Consider the following 22,086-nt stretch of genomic DNA (forward strand, 5'->3'; position numbering starts at 1 on the left):
GCTGAGACTTGACCTCAGGTCTCCCAATTTCCATCCAGTGTGATGTCCACTTAATATGTACTTTCTCCAACTGTATTCTGGGCTGCTATCAACACAGAGATCCGCAGACAAGCACTTCAGATCCAACAGCTCCCATCAGCCTCCTCATCTTGGTCAGAGGCCAGTTTGGAAACTACTGTGGAGCCCTGTGATGTAATCTGAGGTATTGTGCTGGGCTACTTAGTGATCTCGTTGCCGTCTAACAACCTCATTTTCTCCATGCCCAGAAGTGGGTCTGCCTGCTGAGGGATTCTAGACCCAATCAGTGCCCTACCTCATTCTGGGTGGGTGCTCAGGCCCCTAGGTAACGAGTCAATTATGGTCTCTTGTAATGTGTGTACCCACATTGCTGTGTTGTCTAATATTTTCAAAGCAGCAATAGTATTTGCACAATAGCTCAGCAAATTATTTTTTAGGATTCAATGTGTTACAGAAATTCATGTAGTCTTTTTTGGAAGGAAGACAAGCATTTTGCCAGCAGTATTTTCATCCAAAAGTGGTGACGTTAGGAGAAGTTGGCTCCTGTTAAGCTTCTACCGAGTTAATTGAATCCAAGCCTAATGGCAGGTGGAAGAAATATTTTGTGACATCTACAAAAGAGTTAATGGTGCCAATGTAACCTAACTCATTGGTGAACTAGTGTTAAGTTGGATAGTAGTATTGTGTTGTCACATTTCAGCATGAAAAGTATGACAGGTTAAGGTCATATGTACTCTGGATTAGTTCTCATATGAATGTCATGCTTGGCCTGTTTTTAATATTGTACTTTCCAAGCGCATAGTACAGTGTTCTGCACCTAGTAAGCGCTCAATAAATATGATTGAATGAATGAATGAAAGATCATACTTGGTGTGGGGCTTTTGTTGATGGTCCTAGAGAGGTACGGTGTAGGAAGATTGGGGGTGAAACCTCAGAAGTTGCTAGAGCAGTAGAAACTCACTCCTGAGGAACACCTACTCAAAGTAAATACCAGAAATCTAGCTATTGGCTCCACCTAGGACATAGAGAGTCAAAGTGAAACAGTGTGACCTAGTGGAAAGAGCCCAGGCCTGGGAGTCTGGAGATCTGAGTTCTATCTAATCCCTCTCTGCCACTTGCCTGCTGGATGGCTTGCGTAAGTCACTTACCTTCTTGGTGCCTTATTTTCCTCACCTCTAATAAAATGGGGATGCATTTCGCCATTCTCCCTCCTACTTAAATTATGAGCCTCATGTGAGACAGGGTTTGGGTCACTCCTGGTTATCTTTTATCTACCGCAGAGCTTACTACAATACTTGGCACATAAGTCCCTAACAGGTGCCACAAATATTATTTATTAGAGGAGGATTTGGAAAAGAGGAGGGGGCTAATTAATTGGGGAGAAGATGGCCCTCAGGTGTTCTAAAATAGAGTTGGGAGTGAGCAATCCTTGAGACAGGACACAAATGAAAAGATTCTCCAGTTTGGATACCAGAGACTAGGATCCCTTGGGAACAGGTGTCCCTCCCCACAGTGAGGGAAAAGTGAGCATGTGGATTGGCAGTGATTTCCCTCTGGCCTCCAGAAATCCTGAGGGAAGGATCCCTCTAGACTGTAAGCTCACTGTGGGCCTGGAACATATTTACCAACCCTGTTATATTGTACCTTTCAGAGTGCTTAGTACAGTGCTCTTCACATAGTAAGTACTCAATAAATACGATTGATCCAGAATGGGGAAGAACTGAAGCCTGGGATTTTCCCAGAAGAGGGGAAGGGGCCAGAGGGTAGAAGGGAAAATTATTAAGAGAAACAGGAAAGGTGGTTTGGATCAGGGTGCTTTATCTTGGTTAGCTAATACATTCATTAAGATTATTTTTATTTTTATATCCAAAGCCAGTTAGAGCTCTTCCCTCTGTGCCTGCAATTTGTAGGGGAATCAAGGACTCCTGGCTATCTGTGGGACATGTTAATCTGAGAACTGAGGGGAGAGGGAGGGAGTGAAAACCTCCCTCCCGCAGCCAACCAAGGGAAGGAGGAAGGAGACTGCCTGGATCCAGTGATTTCCCCTTCCCATTCTGGGGTGACTAAATAGTGGCTTAAGGGATGGCGGATTGGAGTTTCCTTGGCTGGGGTCCCCAGTTCTTATATATCTTTACTCTCTGTTGCTTCCTCCTTGTCTTATGCCATTGAGTCGTCTCCGACCCATAGCAACTCCATGGACACATCTCTCCCAGACACCCCACTTCCATCTGCAATTGTTCTGGTAGTGTATCCCTAGAGTTTTCCTTCTACCTGAAGTTATTTTAGTGTCAGTGGTCCCTGCTTCAATGTAAGATTCTTGAGTTCAGGAATCAGATCTCACTCAATTTTCTCCTCCCAAGTGCTTTCTATAGAGATCTTCATATAATAAATGCTCAGGAGATAAGATTGATTAGAAGGATAACTTGGAGGGCATTAGGGCCTTGCAGACCCTGTTAGTCCTTCAAGCCCTCCTTCAACGGCTATGAAGGAGACTCGCAGTCCTATTCCTTGTATTGTGAAGTTGGCATAGATCTGTTCTTCTTCTTCTTTTATTCTTATTGGATTTTTTGAAATAATATAATGTTGGTATTTGTTAAGCGCTTACTATGTGCAGAGCACTGTTCTAAGCGCTGGGGTAGACACAGGGTAATCAGGTTGTCCCACGTGGGGCTCACAGTTTTAATCCCCATTTTACAGATGAGGTAACTGAGGCACAGAGAAGTTAAGTGACTTGCCCACAGTCACACAGCTGACAAGTGGCAGAGCCGGGATTCGAACCCATGACCTCTGGATCCAAAGCCCGTGCTCTTTTCACTGAGCTACGCTGCTTCTCATTATTATTATCATTGGAGAGGTCATTTTGACTAAGTATAGTCAATATTTTAGTATCCAGGGGTTGTTTATTCTCTTGGTGGGTGTGTATTGCTCTTCCCTCTCTTTGCTGTTGTCTCGTTTTGGCCCTCGTACTCCTTGGAGCAAGGGTGTGAAAAGCTTTTGTGACTTTGGGTTTGTCACTCCACTTCACTGCACCTCAGTTCCTTTATCTGTAAAATGGGGATAAAACTTGCCTCTTCCAGCTTCACTGGAATGTTGTCAGGACAAAGGGAAGTAATTGATGTGAAAATGCTTTAGAAGGATGGACTCTCTAAGCATTTAAGGAATTATTATTGGTCAATTTTTTTTTCCTACTGCCCAAGAAATTGCTTTCTCTAAAACTCCCCCCCAAAAAATAAAGTACAGTCTCAATGGAGTAAAGGAGTAGCTAGTGGAGATAAACAGCTATTCAAACTAGAACATGAGCAGATGAGTGAAGAGATGTGGTAATTGTCCCCCAGAATTCGTTTTCTGGACTTTTCCCATGATATCTTTCATGGTGTATGCATATTAAAATAGCTTGAGGGTTAATTCTCTGCAAAAGCCACATGCTTAGTGAGAAATGTGATAAGACAGTCTGGAGGCTAAGAATCCAGGAGTGTGTTTCAGAGCAGGAACTTTGGCCTGACTGTTAAACCACGGCGCCTTGAAATGCCAAGAATGTGGCCATTTGGTTAAGCGCTGACTAAGCTTCCCCCGATATTTATCGTCTTCGTTTCTGTTAGAATTAGGGATCTACAACAGATGGAAAATTGATGACTGCCGGTCAGACTCCTGAAATTAGCAGAGAGAGGATTTGCCTCTCAGGAAGAGATGAGGTGGAGGATAGAAGAAACCATAGCTGAAGAGTTTCATGGGCACCAGTGGATTTCAGTTTTCTGGGCTGAAACAGGCCTGAAAATTGTCTAGCTGGCTCCAAAAAGGTAGCTGGTCCTTGTCTTTTAAAAATTTATTTCAATGGTATTCATTAAACACGTACTATGTGCCAGGCACTGTACTAAGCACTGGAGTAGATACAAGCTAATCAGATTAAACACAGGGTCACTGTCTCCCATGGGGCTCATAGTCTTAATCTGTATTTTACAAATGAGATAACTGGGGCACAGAGAACTTAATTGATTTTCCCGGGGCCACACAGCAGACAAGTGGGGTTGCAATTAGAACACAGATCCTTGTTACTCCCAGGCCTGTGCTTTTTCCTCTAGGCTATGTTGTTTTTCTGCTTCCGAGTTCTACATAGTACCTTGGCAAGAGAAGGATGAAAGGCACTCATGGGTAGTAGCTCTGACTTGGTAATGTCTCCCTTTCTCCCTCTTTCCCTCCCTTCCCAAATCTGAGAAACCATAGCCCTCTTTGTATTTGAAGCCCTCCTCCTCCTCTAAAATACCTTCCCTGATCTATTTCCAGCATTCCATGTCATTCATTTGGTGTATTTATTGAGCACTTAGGGTGTGCAGAACACTGTACTAAGCACTTGGGAGAGTACAATATAACAATAAACAGGCAAATTCCCTAAACTCAAGCAGTTTACTGTCTAGAGGGAGCTTACATGTAAGCTCGATCACTGGGGAGTGTCGAATATGTCCGTTTTACTTGTGATGAACTAAAAGTTGGCCACCCTATCATGGAATCTCCCAGACTCCATAGAGATAATGAGTGAAGCTAAGTTATTCATCAGTAATTGACTGAGTCCACTAGTAAGAATTGGGCAGTCAACCTTGGTTCAGGAACTAATCCCCCATTGAGAACATTGTCCCTCTGAGAAAATGTGTTCCAATCTGCATCATTTGAAATTGTCACAGTTTTCAGGAACCACTTGTTTCACAAAGCTGAAGACTACAGCGAATTTCCTAAGCTTTATAGATCGAGACATCTTCAAAAATAGCCTACATAAGCCCTTCAAAATGCTGGGTGGAAAATGAGAGCATTGGTTGGAGCTAGACTTTGATCTAAATAGTCATTTCTGTCTGTTTTCTGAAGCATTCTGGATAAGGCTATTGTAGAAGAAGAATCGAGTTTTGCCACCCTAAAAGTTTAGTTTTTTGGCTTAATTTAAAAAATAGGAATCTTATACTTATGTTGGTCTGCTGAAGCCTTCTGGGTAGAGCTATTGTAGAACAGGAATCAAGTTTTGCCACACTGAAGAGCTCTGACTCATTTAATTAAAAAAAAATAGTGAAAAAAATCTTACTTTTCCAGAAGGGATAGGAAGAGAAGGATGCTTAGGCAATGAAACTATCAGAACCACAACCCCTTTTTTAGTTCAGCTAAAATACAGTCAATCAGCCAGTGGTGTTTATTGAGCACTTAGTGTGTGCAGAGCTCTGAACTAACTGCTTGAGGGAGTTCAGTACAGTAGAGTGGGTAGACCTGTTCCCTGTGCCTAAGGAGTTTACAATCTACTGATGGAGACAGACATTAAAATAAATTATAGAAATAACTCTATTTTTTTCCTTTAAAACAGACCTCTGGGGAAGAAATATGGTCTAGTGGAAAGAACCCGAGCCTGGAGTCAGAGGACCTAGGTTCTAATCCTGCCTCTGTCACTTGTCTGCTGTGTAATCATGGGCCAATTATTTAATTTTCTGTGCCTCAATTCCCTCCTTTGTAAAAATAGGGGTGCAATACCTGTTCTCTCTCACACTTAGATTCTGAGCTCCTCGTGGGGCAATAACTTTGTCCCATCTGATTAATTTGTATCTACCCCAGTGTTTAGCATATGAAAAGCACTTAACAAAATACCATTATTATTATTTTTATTGGTACTCTTAGTAGTAATTTTAGATAAAAATATTTCAAACCTGCCTTATTTTGGGGATTTGGTGGTAGAAAAATTTTCATCTCTTTGTTAGCTGGGTGAAAGGCAAGGTAATCATCATTTCTACCTGTACTTAATCGGTGGTATTTGAGTATTTGCTGTGTGCAGAGCACTGTGCTAAGCACTTGACAGAGTACAACAGAGTTGATAGACATGATCCCTGCCCTTGAGGCGCTTACAATCTAGTGGGGGAGCAGAGAGAGGGGAAGCGACCAGAGAGACAGGTCCGAAAAAGGGGGAAATGGGTGGCAAGGGGAGGGGAAGGGGAGAAGTAGGGGGGAAGGTGCTTAGCCTTCTCTCTCTGCCACCACCCATGTGCAGTGAGGAGGAGGATCTGTATATGACCGTCTTGGGCCAGTTGAGCTGTTGTAGCTGTTCTCGTGGGTGGTGGCAGCAGCCCTGCTGGTGTCAGAATACTATAGTGGGAGATTTGGGATTCCTGAGGAGAGCAGAGAAAATGAGCAGCTGGTTGGAAAGTAGGATTGAAAATTTAAACCAGTGGATAGGCCACTGATTTAAAATGATCCTGGAATCGCCATGGGAAAATGGAGGCAGACAATTTCCAGAATAATAGTTTCTTGTTTTCTTGGTAGTTTATTTTCCAGGTTTTCTCACACTGTTTACCTTCACTTTGTCTGCACAACATCCCCGTGAGGTAGGGGAAGGCAGATATTACTCTCTCCATTTTATAGATGAGGAAACTGAGAATGACCGAGGTTCAGTGATTTGCCTGAGGTCAGCCAGGAGCCCAGTGGCAGAAGCGGAACTCGGGTTCTTGCGCTCCCAGGCCAATCCTTTTCTACTACATCACACCAGTCCACACTGCCTCCCGTTTATAACTCCCAGAATAAATGAAACCAGCTGTTCTGTGAATCCTGAAACTTAAGTGAGTTCCCAGGAAGCTGCTCTAGCCATTGGTTTTACTGTTGGAGACTGTATTCTGGATTGGGTGGATTATTGGGCTGATGCCATGAGGTCCCCTTTCCTTGTGGTCATGGGAATAAATCTGTAACTTTTGCTCCTTTCCCTTTATTGCCTCGGATGCAATAACACATCTTTACCGTGAAGAGGGAGGATCTACAGTCTTTTGGGGAGAGGGGGAGGGCAGCAAGACTGCCACACTGAGTCATTCCCTTCAGGTGAACCAGGTGATCACCAGAGCCCAGTTGGCGAGCAGAGAACACAACAGCCACAACTGTGAAAAGGATATGATGCGGGAGACAACTGGTTTTGAAACTAGTGAAGGCACCAGAACTACATTTCCCGGGGAGGAAAGAACACAGAGAAGCAGCGAGTGGATAAGGCATGAGCTTGGGTGTTGGAAGGACCTGGATTCTAATTCTAGCTCCTCCACTTGCCTGCTGTATGACTTTGAGCAAGACACTTCACTTCTCTATGCTTCAGTTACCTCATCTATAAAATGTGGATTAAGACTATGACCAACGTGATTAGCTCGATTCTACCCCAGCACTTAGAACAGTGTTTGACACATAGGAATTGCTTAACATATGCCATAAAAAGTAATAAAATGACTAGGGCAAAGTCCTTTCTGGGCATGTAAGCTTTGACTCATATCCTTGAAAATACTACAGAAATATGGGAATTACTTTTCAGCATGAAAGGAGGGGCTATTGGTCCCCTCTGCCAGTTCTCTCTCTCCTTCTCTGTCACCCCTGGTCTAGCTGCCCGGAACGAGGAAACAACGGTGCAGGAGGAGTAGTGTGTGTGTTTGCTTCAGTTTGAATGTGTTTTCAGTGTGGTGGGGAAATCAAACAAGAATGAAAGAATGGGGAAGTAGAACAGGAGAGATGACATGTTTGTAGAATAGGTGAATTGTATGTGGGTTACTGGTTACTCATTTTGCAGACAAACTTAAGTTGGTAAGGGCTTCATTCATTCATTCATTCATTCAATAGTATTTATTGAGCGCTTACTATGTGCAGAGCACTGTACTAAGCGCTTGGAATGAACAAGTCGGCAACAGATAGAGACAGTCCCTGCCGTTTGACGGGCTTACAGTCTAATATGGGGAGACAGACAGACAAGAACGATGGCAATAAATAGAGTCGAGGGGAAGAACATCTCGTAAAAACAATGGCAACTAATTCTGTTATGTTGGGAATTAGTAATGCTTTCCAAAATGTCACCGATAAATTCAAAAGTGATGTGATCGAAGCAAGGGCCAAGTGTCAGTTTGGACCAGTACCAGAGCAAACATAGGAGCAAAAATCACCAATCCAGATGCAAGATAGGGAATGATAGGGGGAGCCCAAGCAGAAAATGATGGTGAGGTTTTAATGGACCACAAGCTGAATGAATCCGTGATGTAGTGCCTTTGAAAAGCAAACAGTGAGATTTATTAAGTAGCTAGGGCCAGAAAGAAATACTTCCACTACACTCTATTTTGGCCAGAACTATAGGGAGATAATTATAGGCAGTTTTGGCCATCACATTTTTCAGATGTTGAGGAGTAGGTCAGAGAAAAGCAGCAAAAAAAGGAAGAGTGGTGGTTCTTCCTTATCTTTCTCCTGTTCTACACTGTAGACTAGATATGGGCAGGGAACATGTCTGCTAATTCTCTTGTACTCTCCCAAGCGCTTAGTACCGTGCTCTGCACATCATAAATGTTCAATAAATAAGATTGATTGGGTTCTTTAGCTTGGAGAAGACAACACAGAAGGCTTACAGAATAATAATTTTCAAGTGCATGAATGGTTTTTATAAGGGGAAACTGAACAATTGTATTCCATGTCCACAGAGAAGTAGACAGGGAAAGTTGGGGTGAAATTAAAAGCTGGAGAGACTTTGATAGGACCTAAGAAAGGACTGTTGGATGTGAGAATGGTAAAGATCTAAAACAGTTTACTACCGAGATAGAAATGTGTTTATCCCTGACCGACCTAAAGGAAAGAATAGAGAACCACTTCTCCTGCATGTTGGAAAAATTCACCTTTCTGGGGATTGGCAGCCAGACCTTTTGGGGTCCCTCTCAGGCCTGGACTTCAAGGAACGCTCTAAGGATCGATTTTGGAAAGAGGGAAAGCAGGTGTGAGAAGCAGCTGAGAAAGCACGAAAGAGAAAGAGAAAGCACGCTGAGAAGCAGCGTGGCTCAGTGGAAAGAGCATGGGCTTTGGAGTCAGGGCTCACGAGTTCGAATCCCAGCTCTGCCACTTGTCGGCTGTGGGACTGTGGGCAAGTCACTTAACTTCTCTGTGCCTCAGTTCCCTCATCTGTAAAATGAGGATCAAGACTGTGAGCCCCACGTGGGACAACCTGATTCCCCTATGTCTACCCCAGCGCTTAGAACAGTGCTCGGCACATAGTAAGCGCTTAACAAATACCAACATTATTATTATTATTAGGTGTGAATGTGATGTCCTGTGCAAAATTGTAGAAACTCATGCTACTCCTGATGGAGGAAGACAATGAGGACAGTGGGAAAAGAGGTACTAGAAAGTGAAGGCAGAAGGAAAAATTCAGGCAAAAGGTAGGGGAAAGGGTAGGAGAGATGCAGTGCACCCCTCCAAAAACATTCCTTGATGTGGACCTAGGCAGCTAATTTGAGTGTATTCCACTTTTTTGTTGTTGTTGTTCAAGTGGAAATTTAGCTGAATTAGCCAGAGATTCCTAATGGAACTTGATAATTTTTGAGGAGGAAAATAGGCAGCCTTAAATTGGGCGTATTAAGACTGCATAAGAAAAGGGTGATGGGTGACTTTATATGCTTCAAGGGTTATTAAATCTTATTATTATTATGATGATGACAGTGGCCAGCTGTTCTCCACTTTTCACTGATGATAAAGCAAGGGGAAATGGGCATGCAAAGCCACGGGAGGATGTTAAATTCCAGAGTCAGGAGGTTTTTCCTCATGCACGTGTTGTTAGATATCCTCGAACAAAATACAACCAAACCTGGGATACTTCACCCTCTCTCGTCACTGGTAGTGAGGCCTGGAGGAGGTAGGAGAAAATTCAGGGCATTGGAGTTGATTGAGATGTAGAAGGGGGGCTGACCGCCTGAAAGCCAAGGAGTAGTTTGGAAAGCCACGGAACGCTCACCCAAGCTTAGGTGTTCCTCCTTATTTTTCCCCTCTAGACATTAAGCTTGTTGTGTACTGGAAACGTCTGTATCAACTCTGTTGTATTTTATTCTTCCAAGTTCTCAATACAGTGCTCTGCACACAGTTAGCATTCAGTAAAGAACATAGGCCTGGGAGTCAGAGAACTTGGGTTCTAATCCTGACTGTGCCAATCGCTATGTGCCCTTAACTTTACTCCTCTGTGCCTCAGTTTCCTCAACTGTAAAATGGTTCTCCCTCCTACTTAGACCATGAGCCCCATCTGGGACAGGAACTATGCCTGGCCTAAGTAATTTGTACCTATGCCAACACTTAGAACAGCGTTTAACACATAGTATGCACATAACGAGTACTGTAAAAAAAATTACACGATTGAACGCTTTTTGTAGCATGAGTAGATTGTTGGATGAAATAGGGGAGCAGGTTGTATTATCCAATTTTCTTCGTTGGGGATCTTAAGAGGATAAGCGTCAGGCTTGTTTGGAATCAGTTTAAGAAAAACCCTCCTTGAAGGCCCCTTGAAGCCTCTGCAAACAGTAAGTGCTCAATGAATATGATTGAATGAATGAATGAATGAATGAATGAATGAATGAATGGGTGATGGACTGGTTAGGCCAGTGAAAGTCATTTCAGTGTGGCGGCTCCGGAGCCAAGCCTTTTTGTCCTGAGTTCATGCTCCCACTCTGTTTTCCCAGCACTCGCTGCTTTAGTCACAGCAGGAGAATTCCACCCAAGTGCTAGACAAATTCCGTAGCAGGGTCACCTGGTTTTCATATTGGTCAGCCTGCTGAGGAAATTATTGGCTCTGGTTTATACATCACTGCCTGGGTCATCTAGCACCTGCGCCATTGGGTTGGTGAATGGTGAAGGAAATGTGGATTTGCTTTCCATTTTGTTTAAATTAATTTCTTCGGCACCCAACGTCTTTTGGGGTCCATAATGTGTTCTGGCCCTGAATTTTCAGGAACTCGGCTGGATGGAGAATGTTTTGCCCTGAATCACCATTGTGAAATTCCAGGCTGCACCCCTGGCTACCCCTATTTTGATACTTTCACCTATCTTTAGTTGTAAGGTATCCAAGTAATAAGGGATTAAAGATTCTTGTAGCATTTCCCATTAGATTCATAAAAACTGAGATATTTCATTTAATGCTTTAATGTTCCAAATGCTGGCTTGGAGATATGCGATTGAATTGAATTGCAGGCTGGAATTTCTTTTGCTCTGAAAGATTCTTGAAAGAATTAGTTATATTTAACCCTAAGATTCCAGTGAAGCGTGATGTGAAGTGAAGTTTGCATGAAGGAAGGAAGCATACGTTGATTTTAACCTACCCTTATAAGTGGTGCTGAAGGGTATGTTTAGGATGCTGCAGTTCAGACTGTGAGCCTCATCAAAAGTTCTGAAGATGTTCACTTGGGAGCTGTTGTATGCTGAAGACTGTATTCTGAAAGCATATTTAGAGGAAGGCCTATAAGAGTTATTATTATTGTTATTGTATTGAAACTTTTTTTTGTGTCAAGCATTGTTCTGAGCTCTGGGGTACGTGCAAATTAGGTTGAATACAGTCCCTGTCCTAAATGGGGCTCCCAATCTAAGTGGAAGGGAGATCAGGCATTGAATTCTCTTTTTTAAGGGCAAGAAAACTGTGGCACCAAGGAGTTAAATGACTTATCTGAGATCACACAGCACACAACTGTCAGAGATGGGATTAGAACTCACCTCCTCTGACTCCCAGGCCTGTGCTTCTTACACTAGACCACACTGCTCCTCAATTTTGGATTAATTGGCAGAGCCTGCATAGTAGTGACACACTGATCGACCAGTAGAAAGAGTCTCGAGGTCTCTGGCCCATTCTTTTGGAAGAGCAGAGGTGATGTGGGTCCAATTAAATGGATAGAAGTGTTTGGACAGTGCACATTATGCTTCATGAAAGGTTCTGCCTCCCTTACCTTTGAGCAGTTGTGAACACTCAATGGCATGGCATGGTTTAGTCAGGACTTGTTTGTGTGCAGTACTGTTCTTGACAAGGCACAGAGTGATTTAGCCCTGATTTCTGTCCTCCTGGATCTTGTCACCCAGGAGTGCACCCATGTAGGCTAATGAATATCTGGACAAACACGAGTACATAAATGAAATAAGGGAATACCATGTTGCTATTGATCTAGATTACCAGCTGAGGCTCCTAAGAGCACAGCAAAGCACCCTCAGGAACAGGGATAAGGTCCCCTTCCCTCTGCTTTATTCTTTGTTTGAATTTGTGGTCCCTTGAGCCATGCCTAGAAGCTGTCAGATGAGGACAAATCAACTTGATTCTACCCCAGCTCTTAGTACAGTGCCTGGCACATGGTAAGTGCTTAACAAATGCCATTTAAAAAAAATACCACCAATCCACCTCCAAAAAGTGCATTGGGTCCTTGGGGATGAACCTATCCACTATTCCCCACCTACGGGGAGATATGTGGAGGTGTCTTGTGCAGGACTTGAAACAGACCACTCTTGACATGAGGAAAAGTCAAATCTGCTTTAAGCAGACCCAGTGGTAAGTGCCAAGATGAGTTGATGGGTGAAGGGAATCAGAGGAGGTGCAGGATTAGGTAGAATGGACCCAAAGCCTCACAGTCAGGAAAAGCTTCATGCGGAAATGGAATCACAGGAAATGCTTTCCTGATGATTAGAGCAGGATGCTGAACTGTCTTGGATAAGACATTTTAGTGAAGCTGCGTGGCCTTGTGGAAAGCCTAAGTTCTAATCCTGGCTCCACCACTTGTCTGCCATGGGACCCTGGGCAAATGACTTAACTTCACTTTGCCTCAGTTCCCTCTTCTGGAAAATGGGGTTAAGACAGTGAGCCCCATGTGGGATATGGACTGTGTCCAACCAGATTAGCTTGTATTTACCCCAGAGTTTAGTACAGTGCCTAGCAAATAGTAAGCACTCAACCAATACCTTTAAAAAAAAGAACACAGGAATATGAGTCAGAAGATCTGGCTTCTAACCTTGGTTCCTCCACTTGTCTGCTGTTGTGTGATGTTGGGTAACTCATTTATCTCCTCTGTGCTTCAGTTCCTTCATCTGTAGAATAGGGATTAAGACTATGTAGCCTGTGTGGGAAGGGATGGTGTCCAAATCAAATATCTTATATCTAACCCAGTGCATAGTACTGTGCCTGCCACATAGTAAGTAGATAACAAATACCATTACTATTATTATAATAATAACAAAATTTCAGCCACAGGGTGGGGCCTAGGAGTAGACTAAAGGGAGAAAGTGTGTTGATCAGATGAAGAGGGCTTTGAGAAGGAAAGTTTGGGGCAGTAGGAGATGAGGGAATTGAAGGAATCCAGAGCAACTTGATGAAAGCCTTTGAAGCAGAGGATATGGATCTTGGATGTCATCCAGAATGCAATGGGAAGTCACTGGAAGGAAGTCACTGACAAGTCCTGGAGGGCAGCCAACTCACTAGCACTAAAACGGATTGTTTTAAATCCGTTTTTCTGGTCTGGGCATGTGTAGGCGAGAGAAGACCATAAGATACCGATAGAACTGTCACATAGCAAGCTGAGGTGGGGTGACCATAAGTAGGGCATAGAGGCATAGAAAAAAGAGTATGAACAAAGCTTAAGAATTATAGTTTCTAGCTTACACTAAAACCTGTACCTATATTTGTCTACTAGATTTGGGAAAGATGAGAAATTCCTTGTGTCTTGCATTGTGTCCTCTTTTTGTAGGAAATTTACTGCCTTGACAGCACGTTAAGCAAGAGAGGGCCCTGAGCAAGTCGGTCGGTCAACTTGCTCTGAGAGATTTGACCCAAGTCTAGAGTGATGAAATGTTATGGAGGTTTGGGCACCCCAGCTGCCACTACTTCCTGAAAGTTCTTGGGGGCCTAGTGAATGCTGCTGGCCTTGGGTCCCCCTGGAAGAGAGAGTGATTGGGAGTGCTTTGGTGTTGGAGCCGCAGACTTTAAGCTCATTATGGGCAGGAAACATATCTGCTACTTCCATTGTATATATACTCCCAACTGCTTAGTACCATGTTCTGCATATAGGAAGCACTCAATAAATACCATGGATTGATTGAGTTATAGCAGAAGACCCCTGTTGCCTATATCAATTACTCAGTAGTATTTGTTGAGCACTCATTGTGTGCAGAGCACTGTACTAAGCAGTTAGGAGAGTACAGTGCAACAGAGTTGGTAGACATGTTTCCTGCCCGCAAGGATCTTACCATCTAGTAGGAGAGAGCCTATGTGTTTCCCTTCCCTAAACAGCAACTACACCGCTCAGGTGCATGAGGTAGGCTGTCTAATCATGTGAGAAAAATAGTGCCCTCTTAATAATAATAACAATGATAATATTATGAGTAGTGCCAAGTTCTGGGATAACTGCAGTATAGCCAGATCAGACACAGTCCCTATCTCTCACAAGGCTTCAAGAATATCTTATCCCCATTTTACAGATAAGGAAATGGAGACATAGAGAAGGTGTGACTTGTGGAAGGTTACACAGCAGAAAAGTGGCAGAGCCCAGACTAGAACCTGGGTCTCCTGACCCCCAGGCCTGCATATCTTCCACCTGGCCAAGCCACCTCCTCTTGTTTTGGGTTGGTTTGCTTGAGAGAACTTGACTAGTAAGTCCTTCATTGTTGTTCTCTTGTTCTCTCCTCCCCAAAGACCTCAGAGGGGGTCTTAGCCTCCCGATGTGAGGACCAGCCTGGCTCTGCCCCTCCTGCGATCTTCGCTCGCATCTGGTGGCGGAAGCAGAAGTACCATCCTGGCTCCCTGAAGTTGAATGACTTCTCCAGCTTAACCCTGCTCCTTGGGAGTTCACTTTCAGTTGAGGTTCTGATTAGTAGTCCACGACCAATGGACTAGCATTAGTGGAGCCCAGATATTCTCCCCTTTTCATCACATTGGTAAAGTTTTGGCAAAGAGTGGCTATAATATTCCCAAGGACTAGTTGGATTGCAGTGACTTGGGGTATTGAGAATTAAGAGGGTGAGGAGGAGGTAAGATTTTTAGGAGGGATTTGAAGATGGGGAGGGCTGAGGTTTTGTGGGTGGTGGGGAGCAAGGGAGTTCCAGATCAGGGGACCAGGGTGGAAGGAATGAGGGAAGCGTGTACTGTACACTGTAAGCACTCAATAAATGTCATTGACTGGCCATCGGTTGTTTGTACTGAATGACATTTTTAGGCTGATAATAAAGATGGCATTTAAGTCCTTACAATGTGCAAAGCACTGTTCTAAACACTGATGATCTGGGCAGCCGCGGGGTGTGTGGAGGAGGCAGGGAGGCCAGTAAAGAGGCCAGTGTAGTAGTCTAATTCTGCTCTGACCAGCGTTTGATCCAGGGTGGTAACTCTTTGGGTTGAGAAGAAGAGGCATATTTGGGAAAAGTTTTGGAGGAAGAATCAGTAGGAAATTGCAGTAGGTTGAATGTGAGCACTGAAAGACACCAGAGTCATGGGCTGCTGGAACAGGGAGTATAGCAGTGTGATTGGAAGAAATAGAGATGTTCAGAGGAGGGAAGGGCTTATGGGGAGAGATCAGAAGTTTAGCTTGGGAGATGTTGCTTCTGAGGGGAAGGCGGAGGCCAATCTACAGTCTAATGAAAGACAGGATTAGCTCAAATAGGAAAAAAAATGAACCCACAGAAATAAGAGATCAACAGAAACCTGGAGGCAAGTGAAGTGGCAAAAATCCATGGGGGGGCACATTGGGAAGGCATCAGGGAGACGATGCGGTTCCTGAGCTGGAAGTAGAAACGAGAAGGGACCTGGGTCGGCGCTGAGGAGGCTGGGGGAGAGGCGGGAGCCAAGCCCCAGTGTCAGGATGCGCCTGGCAGAGCCTTTGTAAGTGCAGGATCATGAACCTTTCCACTTCCTGCTTCAGCCGAGAAAGGGTTACTGTTGGAATGTCTGTGGCAGTCTCAGGAAAACGTGAATCAGTATTGGGGAGTGAAGACTCGGATCAGAATTCAGTGTTGCAAGCTGGTTTTAAACCCCTTTTCACTTATGGCTCTACCTCTGTATTCCAGAAGGTATGGAGTTGACATTTTAGTGTCTTGCCTGAGGTGAAAAGCAGTCGGCACGGTATCATTAAGCAGAGAAAAAAGGAACCTGAGTTGTTAACTGCAGCCCTTCCTCTCTGTCTCTTCTCTACCTCTCCCATTGCCTCCAACGAGCAGCTCCTGCAGGGAGTGTGCAACATGGAGGGAGGGACTGAAGAAGGGACGGGAGCTACGGCTGCCGCCTTTTCTGATCTTCGAGCTACAGCTTCCAGTGCAGGGGGAAGTGGAAATAACCTTGATGAATTGGAAAGGTAAGCACTCCGAAATATGGACTGGACTGTTTTTTTCTTTTACCCAGTTACCAATAGGAGAGGTGACATGAAACTAATATTTCAGTAGTTTGTAAGGTACATAAGGTTTTGTATGTTACAAAAGCGTAGAAATAGATGTTGGAGTAAATGTGTGTGCAGTTTCTCACTCAAGTATTGCAAGTTTCTTTTGACTCGAATAAAGCCTAAATTTAGCGAGACTTTGCCTTTAAAGTCTTAGGATTTCACTATTGTGCAGTTGTCGATTTTTGCCTGTCAGTGACATTTGGCAATAAGTTAGGGGAACAAAGGAAAGGTAGTGTATTGTTATGTCACTTTGCCTTTCCTTGACAGCCTCTTCTGAACCACTTTTCAGTGACTTTGATGTTCAGCGCAGTGGGGCTTTGGGATTGAAACCCACGGTACTTCGAGCAATGATGAGGGGGGATTCCAAAATCTTCCAGCATTCTCCAGGGTTAAAATACATCATTTGGAAACTAAGTGAACACAGGATTGTTGGTGTCAGGTTTTTGGAGGGATGTGTGTTTTGACTCGATATGGCATCAGGGTGCTTTTTTTTTCTTTTTTAAAGGCACAGCAATGTAGTTTGGAGTTCCAGTTTTTTCAGTAGTTAAAATTCTTGTGGAACAAGACGGCGCCGGTATCTTTGGGAGATCTGCTCCTTTGGGCTGTGTGGTTGGATTTATGCTGTGTACGATGCCAATCCAATAGGATAAGCCTATTGCCATTCCAGTCCAACTGGAATTATCTTCTGCGGGATTAAAGCACATAAATATTTTCCAGTGGAGGAATTAAAGAGAAGGGGAAGGGGTGTGCAATTTTTTTATTTAAAGAAATTGTTTCTTCACTTGACATTCTTTGCAGATTCAGACTCCAGCGAACACAAAAGATATAAAAATCCTTGCTGCAGGCACTCTTGTTCAATGTATTTGCATATACAATAATTCAGGTCATTTGCTCTATCCCCACCCCTTTTTAGCTCATGCTCCCTTAGGCATACCGTAGCTGTTTTCTACTTGCAGGGGCTTTTATGCACTGGAATCATAAGGTGTTTTTCTTACTTGTGACATACCCTAGAGTTTTCTTCAGTGACTTACTTAAAGAAAAACAAATAGCTAATGTGCATATTTGATTCTGAACTGGAAATGCTCAGTGTTTGTATGCAAATAGAAGCACGTGGTTCAGCCTTTCCAGCAGTAAAAACCACATGAACAGGAGCTATACAGATTGCCTGGGGACCGTTCTGAGATTCTGGGCTAGGTGAATTTTAGGGCTCCCTGAATCTTTTCTAGAATATGGATCATCTCGCTCTCTCTCTGGGTTTGCTGTTAGTACAGAAGAGGACTGACTTGAGTGGTAATTTGGTGTGATTAAATCCTGATGGAAGAACTTGGGCCTGGGACTATTCAGCACCTTGCTTCCTTGGAGATAAATGTAGGTTAGTTTCTAGAGGCCTCGAATGAAAAGGATTATGGAAGCATTTTTCATCTGTCACATGGGCCTGCCAGTTTCTCTAGGACTTTGTATGATCTCAGTGGCATCTCTTAAGACATTTCATATTGAGCAGAGATGGGGCTATTCTCAATGGTAAGTGTGTCAACTGCTGGGATTATTACTTGGAGAGGGTGGGGGAATCAAGGATGAAATCTGAAAGCAGATATAATACTCTGCAAGTTGGGATGCTGTCTCCTTATTCTGCTACACGAAATACCTTTGGTCTCAATGCTGGACCCTCCGAGTACATCCCACCCAGTTTGGTGGTGGTTTCTTTTGATATGGACACACATTCACAAAGAATTTCACTTGAGAAGAGTAGTCCTGAGTGTGCCCTGGGGTATCCCACTGCTTTCTCTATCTTTGGATTACACATTCTTTGTGGTCTGATCAAAGAAGAAGGTGACTTGAAAAAAATAAAACTTTGTAGAATTTCCTTCTGTTCACCGGAGGGAAGATTCAGTAGGGTGCCGCCATTTTTAAAATTACTGACATAAGGGAAAGGGATAATTTATGAGGTTCAGTAGGTAGAGAACCTTGAAGAGGATTTTAATTTGATTCTGCTGCCTTAGTGCTGGGTAGCAATCATTCTTACTACTCATCATTAAGCCAGCCAAATACAGAGCCTTACTGCTAAGTAGACTACAAGAAGTATTTGTCAGTTTTCAATATTTGTCCTGCAAATTTGCAGCTGGTAATAGATCACAAAGAGTAAGTGTTTTTCCACTAAGGTTGGCCTTGAGATTTGCAAGAGCTAAGAAGTATTGCCCTGATTTTTCTCCTCCCCAGCCCCTGCACCATAAGAGATCTGTATTTATCACCCAAAGTGATTTTTTTCTTCTTGGCTCAAGGGCCATGTTATTGTCTGGGAAGATATATGATTTTTAATACATTCATTTAAAAAAAAAATTAAAAATACCAAAAACAAACAAAAAACCTTTTTGTACCCAGAAGTTGCCCAAAACTGTTCCCAAACAAGCTGTCACTTTTATGGAAATGTTATGGGTATTGCACTTGTTAGTTGTGTCCTAAGTCAGAAGTAGGCCAGTGTCAGTTCATATGCTTTTTCAGGAAGTTTGCAGTGACCCTTATCTGAGCTAGAAGAATAGTCTCCTAAGTCTTAAGCCACCGCCCCTTCCCCCCACCCCCACATCGAGTTAGGATTTCCCTGTAGTATGATACACTTGGTTAATTTTTCATTTTTAGTATTTCCATGAATCTGGAGGTATCTGGTGCATTGCCCCAGGATTCTGAGCTATTAACGGTGCATTTGGAAGAGGAGATTTCTAAAGCCTCTTTCCTTTGTGATTTGTCCAGCTAACACAGGTGGGAGCACTGCCCAGGAGGGCTGGAGGGAAGACCTCTCCTGAACCAAGCACCAATAGTGCTGACCATGTTGCGATCTGGAGCCCCAAAAAGGACTATGTGCAGAGCACTGTTCTAAGTGCTTGGGAGAGTACCTTACAACAGTATTAGCAGACACGTTCCCTGCCCATAACAAGCTTACAGTCTAGAGGGGGAAACAGACATAAATATGAATAAATAAGTAATTTATAATAAATAATTTAAACATATGTACATAAGTGCTGTGGGGTTGGGAGTAGGGCAAATATCAAATGACCAAAAGTCACAGATTCATGTGCATAGACAACCCAGAGGGGGAAGTGAGCTGGGGAAAAGAGGGCTTATTCAGGGAAGGCCTCATGGAGATGGTGTGACCTTAATTGTGTGGGGAGAGTGGTGGTCTGGTGATTTTGGAGGCGGTGGGATTTCCAGGCTAGGGGGAGGATGTGGGAGAGGGGTTGGTGGCAAGTAGATGAGATCAGGTCCCATTGGGTAAGCCGGGTGCAAGTTGTAGTTCAGAAAGAAGAATTCTGCTCTAGTTATATCTTACGTGACTTCTGGTACACCTTAACCCCTCAATGCCAGTGGCAATTTTTCCGGGCTTGATAGTAATTTGTGGTTACATCAAAAAAGCTTCCCTCCCCCCCCCAAATACAAGTCAGTTAAACCACTGAAATTCTCGTATTTGATGATTGGCATGGTGGTGTCAGTTTTATGATTGACTTGAGCAATTCCCACCTGGATGTACACATTCCAGGACTCGTCACTGATAATAATGATAATGATAATTATAATTGTGGGATTTAAGTGCTTACTATGTGCCAAGCCCTAGGGTTGATACAAAATAATTAGGTCCCACATAGGGCTTCCAGTCTAAATAGGAGGGAGAACAGGTATTAAATCTCCATTTTTCAGATAAGGGAACTGAGTGACTTGCCCCAGGTCACACAGCAGACAAATGGTGGAGTTGGAATTAGAACCCAGGTCCTCTGACTCCCAGGCCCATGGTGCTTCATGCTCATTTGGTTCCAGCCCTAGGTTCAGTGGCTGGTAACTATGGTGTTCAGAAAGTGGGTGGAATTGTATGGGACTGGAGGTGTTGAAGTCCACCTCTGCTGTTGTGTTGCTTGTGCAGGTGGCATGACTTCTGGTAATAATGATGATGATAATTACAATAATTATAGTATTTGTTAAGCACTTTCTCTGTGCCAGGCACTGAACTAAGTGCTGGAGCGGATACAAGTAAGTCAAGTTAGGAACTGTCCTTGTCCCATGTGGGGTTCACAGTTTCAATCCCCATTTTACAGGTGAGGTAACCGAAGCCCAGAGAAATGAAGTGACTTGCCCAAGGCCACACAGCAGACAAATGGCAGAGCCAGGATTAGAACCTATGACCTGGTAGAGACACTGTCTCTGCTGGAGTGCCCTGACAGCTGGGTAGAAAGATGGTGGTGATCCAAAGGGTGAAAGGGCTGAAAGAGAGGTGTGATCCAAGTCCAAATTGCCAAACTTTCAGAGCAGGTACCTCTGCTCCACTATTCCATGTAGTGGGCAGGTTGGTCCTTGAGAAAGAAGATGATGATGAATTGGCAACCAATAATTTCCATGACTGCATAAGGCTGCTTTGAGTTTGCTTTTGGAAGATCTGCAATATTCAGCTTTTCCATATCCCGGGGTGAGCTTTTGAAGTTTACTCAACATGAAAGTGCACTGCAGTTTGCCGGATCCCACATTTGGAAGTAGTTGTTTACCACTGCACAAAGGAATAAAATTGCTGGCTCATCACATTAGTAGAAGTTTGAGAAAATTCACCCTTTTTATGTGACAGTTTTAAAGGTGTGTTTTTAAAATTCACAGGGAGAAATGCTGACTGTGATCCTTTTTCAGATGTCCATTGTTTAACAGAATATTTTTGTTTGGTAATTAGGACCCCTTTAATTTTTTTTGAAGTGGGTGACTAAAGTGTAATTATCCTTCCTCTGTAATCCAAGTTCCTTTGGCCTAAAATCTCTAGGAATGAAGGAGGCAAAAAAAAAATCTGCCTTCCACTGCGTGGCAAAATATTGATTGCATTGCAATCAGGAAACAAGACAAATGAAGGAATGGGTGTGTTCTGTATCTTATTTTTATTTATTATACAGAAGAGTTATCACTTGCAGCCTTAGACATTTTCAGTATTTTCCTTTCAGGTTGACTTGGCAATGACAGATTTGTCCCTTTGCATTGGAACATAGTGAATTAGAATTTTATCCCCAGAAAAAAACCATTGAGACTTTTTCCCCCAAAGCTTTCTACATGCATATGTTTAATAATTCCTGCATTTATAAGTATGCATAAGTGAATTTATGAATTTATTGCTTTACATTTTAAGGGGAATAAACTTTAAAGCAAAAAATTTAACTGCATTTGGCAAACTGCTTACCTTTTGGAAGTGTGTTAATTCTTTCGGGAGGCTATCGTCCATTTACCTTCCCTGGAGGAGAAGGAGGGGCTGGGAGGATGTGGTAGTGGGACACACAAATCACCTAAAATGAAATGTTCCCGAGTGATCCCTCAGTGGATTCCAATTCTTGTTTCCAATTCTCTAAGTCAATCCACTCACAATCTGAATTGGAGAAGGATTGAGGTCAGCAGAGGACAACAAGGTCCTGGAGTCTTCATCAGTCTCATCCTAACAAGTGGACAGGATTAATTGTAGTAATATTATTTTTGAGCAACTTCTGGGTGCAACAAGCTCTATTTTACCCCAGTGCGTACAACAGTGCTTCACACACATAGTAAGTGTTTAACAAATCCCATTATTATCATTATTATTATTATTGTTTTTTGTGGCATTTAAGGTATTTATGTGCCAGGCACTATACTAAGCACTATGGTAGATACAAGCTAGTCAGGTTGACACACTCCATGTCCCATATGGGGATCACAGTTTTAATCCCCATTTTACAGGTGAGGTAACTGAGGCACAGAGTAATTAAGAGACTTGCCCAAGGTCACACAGCAGACCATTATTATTATGATTATGATGATGGAGTTGGGGAACACAAACAAAATAGAGCACATAAGTAATTGAATGTGCAGTTGAATAAATAGATTCCCAAGTGTTAGACATGACTGATAT

The 22,086-nt window shown here is 43.2% G+C and overlaps 1 protein-coding gene across 9 annotated transcripts in view; it reads left to right on the top strand.

Moving 5' to 3' along the window:
- The window catches only part of ARHGAP32 (Rho GTPase activating protein 32), a 368,820-nt gene that overhangs the window by 83,748 nt on the left and 262,986 nt on the right, over positions 1 to 22,086 (top strand). For 4 of the 9 annotated variants that reach the window (XM_029074539.2, XM_039913577.1, XM_039913579.1 and 1 more), the window contains exon 1: positions 15,960 to 16,109. The exons of 1 other annotated variant lie outside the window; for it this stretch is intronic. In XM_029074539.2, coding sequence (XP_028930372.1) covers positions 15,997 to 16,109 — 113 coding nt within the window. In that variant the 5' untranslated portion in view covers positions 15,960 to 15,996. Of the gene's footprint in view, positions 1 to 15,959; positions 16,110 to 22,086 lie in introns of those variants that run through there. 4 more of the 9 variants (XM_039913580.1, XM_039913581.1, XM_039913582.1 and 1 more) reach the window with 1 other exon arrangement.

This window comes from Ornithorhynchus anatinus, chromosome 11, assembly GCF_004115215.2.
Source record: "Ornithorhynchus anatinus isolate Pmale09 chromosome 11, mOrnAna1.pri.v4, whole genome shotgun sequence".
In the NCBI taxonomy this organism is placed as follows: Eukaryota; Metazoa; Chordata; class Mammalia; order Monotremata; family Ornithorhynchidae; genus Ornithorhynchus; species Ornithorhynchus anatinus.